The following is a 4,800-nucleotide window of genomic DNA, read 5'->3' on the forward strand; positions in this document are numbered from 1 at the left end:
TGTGTGTGGAGCAGTGATAATCTCGGTTTCTGAGGCTCTGAGACGTCTGACACCATTGGCCCGCGTCACCGCCTGTCCAAAGTGTCTCGGTGATTGGCCCGTTGCACATGGATGTTATTCATGTCCCTCCGGTTAGTGTGTGTGCGTGTGTGCATGGTGCTGTGATGTGTGAACTTTGTGAAGATCCGACTGTCATACAGCGGTGCATATCTCTGTTCGTGGAGCAGTGTGCACGAGCAGCAATAGCAGTCTCACCGTGAGCCGCCGACAATGACGCGCCGGAGCGCATTTACGCAAACAGGATGTCCACAGTTTGCTCCTAATTACATCAACCAATATTTCTAAAAGAAGGCAACTATGTTTTAGTGATTCCTGTTGTCATATTGTGGATAAAAACAAAGGCCCGTGCAGTGGGAGTGGATTGAGGGAACAGCCACGTTCTTCAGAGAAGCAGCGATGGAGGAGCAGCGGGACCCGAGCAGCTCGGACAGCAGTGAGGGAGAGAGCGTCTCCCCGGATCCCAGCCTGCCTTCGCCGCCCATGCTACCTCTGCAGGGGGCCCAGCAGGCCCACAGAACCACCAACTTTTTCATCGACAACATTTTGCGGCCGGACTTCGGCTGCAGGAAGGAGCACGGCCTGGGCCCGCGGGAGAGGGCGCAGAGCTCCGGCCGGGAGCGCGTCCACCCAGCGGTCAGCAGGCCGAGCCTACCCGGGACGCCGTGCCAGGACTCCAACTGCAGCAGTGACAGCACCTCGTCATCCGCCTCCTCCACCTCTTTGGCGAGTCCCAAAAAGAGTAACGGTGGCATCAGCGGAGGAACCGCAACCTCCTCCACCGGGAGCAGCGGCCTGAAAGCCGAGGAGAGAACTGGCGGTGAGACCGGGGGGGACACGTCCTCTTCGGTAGTGGTGCTGAGCGGTTCTGGGGGGTCCACACCAGAGACCCAGCCACTGCTGTGGCCGGCCTGGGTCTACTGCACCCGGTACTCGGACAGGCCCTCATCTGGTAAGGCAATAGTTTCATGAAGGAAATTCTCCGAGCGTGCATTTCGTTTAATAATGGAGGAATTCATAAATCCCGTTCATTTTTATCTGACAGAAACATTTACATTTATCCTAGGCTAGATGTAGCAGTTTTCATTAAACAAAACAAGATTAGTTATTTTTTGAGAAAGTAAGCGGGAAATAATGTTTTTAGAAATGGACATCACAATCTGAGTTATAGCTGACAAGTTTTTATTATTAGCCTATATCTTTATAACCTAAAATACATTTTGTGTCAAACATAGGCAGGTGTTTTTAATAGAAAATGTATTTTGTAACACTGGTGTTGTCAGGATAGAAGGACCTCCTTTTGATTTCTTAGAATAGTTTATTTCTGAATCTTTTAACTATTAAAAGTCCGGGTCTAGCTATAATAAAAGCTCTATCATTCCCGACCAACAGGGTTCAATGGAAACAAAAAAAGATATAGTTTATATTTCACATGTTTATTTCAATGTCCCCTCATTGGAACAAGCAGTCAATAAAACATCCATACTGTTATATTGCATTTAATGATTAACAACAACAGTAACATAGCCTGGGTGTTTTACATTTAGGCCGCAACATGAAATCAACGTAAACGTTTTTTCCGCTTTCCGCTTTCTCTTTGTTCTGGTATTTTAAACGATAACATTTATGTAAAAAAACAACAATAATAACTAACCTTCTCGTAGATAGGCCTATTGTTTATTTTTCGTAAGTCTCAAATAACAAAAGAAAAACACGCAGCTGGGTTTTGTAATATGCACAAAGATAAATGTAGGCCTACGTTATTCGGTGTTCTGATTTATTAAATATCTTCACTCTTTTAGACAGATAGATGCAGGGACATTTATCAGGGCTTGATCTGATAACATTATGACTGTGGCAGCTCGTGCGCTGTGACACGTGCAGTCATCATTAGACAGGATATAGTTATTGTGCGCTCACTGAGCTGCTGCGAGGTAAGCATGCAGGGATCAAACACAATGGAATTAAAGGTAAATAATGTCTGCAGGAGACATTTTGAATCCATTAACTGCCTGTTGGATTTGGGTCTGACTTTAGCTGACATCACTTTAAATGTCACACACACACACACACACACACACACACCCACACACACACACACACACACACACACACACACACACACACACACACACACACACACACACACACACACACACACACACACACACACACACACACACACACACACACACACACACACACACACACACACACACACACACACACACGCATAGGCCTGCATGCAGAGAGTGTGAAACTCTCATAAGGCTTTCTCCTAAAAAACCTTTATTTATGAAGCCCGTATTACACTCTGGACATAGTGTTATAATATGATGGTATGATATTATTTTTGTATTTTCAACTAGTTCGAAAAGAAGACAACATATCAAGTCTACATATTAATGTATGTGTTAGACAAAACAAGAACAGCTCCATATTTGATTCAGACCTGATGCCAGCAGTGTGTGAGTGCTGTGCCGCCAACCAACTGCAGTTTACTAAATCTCTGTAATATAGCATCTTTATTCATTTTAAGTCTGGAGAATATGAATATATATACTCAGTGTCTATCCTTTGCAATATTTTTTACCATATTAATGTTTTTAAATGATAAATTAGTCTGTACGAATAGGCAGCAATGTGTAACCATTCAGTCTATTTGTGTTCATATGCCGGCAGGAACATCATTTTATAATTGTGTGGCGGCTATTATTGTGTGCTTCGTGTAGCCTGCATTGAGGAAATAACCACAACACATATATGTCGTTATTATTATTATTATTATTATTATTATTATTATACTTCATATAGCTGTTGTGTTTGCTACGAGATGTTGTAGCCTATTTTATGTTGAAGTAAATCCCACCTAAGGCAGTTATTTATTATTATTATTATTATCTTCTTGTTGTTATTCTTAATATCCATTGTTCGTATGCCTTTTCCGATTTACCGAGACGTTATAGATTATGACCGTGTGATGGGACAATATTATAATAATTATTATTATGTATACAATAAGCTATTCACTTGAATAAAAACAACCATAACGATGACTTTTCCAATACGTGATGGTACAGAGACAGCGAGTGTGCAGCTGATGTAACATCTGTCCAGACTCACATTTTTCCAACTATTTGTTGCCCATGATCTTTGTCCTCCATGTGCGCTGAATATTTATGTTTCCGTTCTCTCTCCTTTCGCCCTTACTGCAGGCCCAAGGACACGGAAACTGAAAAAGTCGAAAAGCGACAAAGAGGACAAACGGCCGCGCACGGCCTTCACGGCGGAGCAGCTGCAGCGGCTGAAGACGGAGTTCCAGGTGAACCGGTACATCACGGAGCAGCGGCGGCAGGCCCTCGCGCAGGAGCTCGGCCTCAACGAGTCCCAGATCAAGATCTGGTTCCAGAACAAACGGGCCAAAATCAAGAAGGCCAGCGGCTTCAAGAACGGGCTCGCGCTGCAGCTGATGGCTCAGGGACTGTACAACCATTCCACCACCACCATCCAGGAGGACAAGGAGGACAGCGACTGACCCCCCCCCGTACTCTGTAAATAGATATTCCTAATTTAATGATTGGGGGCTCCTCTCATGCACCTGAACACACCGCGGACTCTGGAGCTGCCCCCGCAAAACCAAAGATTTTATTGGCAACGAAGCCTGGTGGACACACGCAAACAATACAAAAGAAGCAACATGCCCCCCCCTCACTGATGGGCTGATGTCTCCGGGTTTCCCCCCCTGGCTTTATGTCCGTTGTGTATTGAGCGCACTGCATTGTGTCGGTGCACATCCGGGTCATTCTGTTTTGTTTTTAAAGAGAATTGAGATCTGGACAATCTTAATGAGACCCTTTATTAAAATTAACTTTTATATTATTTGTTGATGAAAAGTATTCAAATGACAACATTTATAGAGCAGGATAAATATTGAATAGACCAACGATATTTCGACAAACCATAGGCTACCTGAAGCGTAAACAGTGCAAATAAAATGTATGCAATCGAAGTAGGCCTATTTAGGAGAAATGTAATTGATTGTGGGAGAGTGGGAATCCTGACCTATAGAATCTCCTCAGTCCTGCAGCCTCAGTTTATACGGCCCATAATAATGCTGTGAGACGAATACATACACAAAGGAAGTCGGCAGAGTTTACATTCATCACTAATATTTATTTTAAATTCCTGCGAGTGAAAGCTCGTGAGTTTGTAGTGATTCTTTATCTGTGGCGTTTTTATTATTTTCTCCTAATGCTTCTGTCTTTGTGGCCCATGTCACTATAGGGAATCCATATTTCCCCCACATTTTCACAGTGGAATGAGAAAGCTGCGCACGGCAGACTACGTGTGACTTGTTGAGGGGGGGGGCTGGGTGCTGTATACGTTGTACATTTAAACCATGTTTCCAAATAAACTTTTATATTGGAAAAAATGTTTCAGAAAAAACAGTGGTTATGGTTACAACTTTTCAATACAATTGCGTTTGGTGTGTGTGTGTGTGTGTGTGTGTGTGTGTGTGTGTGTGTGTGTGTGTGTGTGTGTGTGTGTGTGTGTGTGTGTGTGTGTGTCTGTGCTCGTTGGTTTAAGTGAGTGGGACACCTGGATCCATATTCATATTGTGTCTCGGCCGCTGTTTGGAGTTGCTGAGCATGAAATTGCCTCTCTGTGTTCAGTCGTTTGATCAGCAGCCCTCTGCAGGCCTGAAACAACTCTGAAGTGTCGCAGCTTCGTGTGTGTATGTGT

General features: G+C 44.0%; 1 protein-coding gene across 1 annotated transcript; it reads left to right on the forward strand.

Moving 5' to 3' along the window:
* Positions 1-216: 216 nt before the first annotated feature.
* Positions 217-4,368, forward strand: LOC117536969 (homeobox protein engrailed-1-B-like). The gene is made up of 2 exons (XM_034202087.1): positions 217-1,009; positions 3,273-4,368. The coding sequence occupies exons 1-2, from the start codon at positions 457-459 to the stop codon at positions 3,590-3,592; spliced, it is 873 nt and encodes a 290-aa protein (XP_034057978.1). The 5' UTR covers positions 217-456; the 3' UTR covers positions 3,593-4,368.
* Positions 4,369-4,800: the final 432 nt, after the last annotated feature.

The sequence above is a fragment of the Gymnodraco acuticeps genome, unplaced genomic scaffold (genome assembly GCF_902827175.1).
Source record: "Gymnodraco acuticeps unplaced genomic scaffold, fGymAcu1.1, whole genome shotgun sequence".
Taxonomy (NCBI): domain Eukaryota; kingdom Metazoa; phylum Chordata; class Actinopteri; order Perciformes; family Bathydraconidae; genus Gymnodraco; species Gymnodraco acuticeps.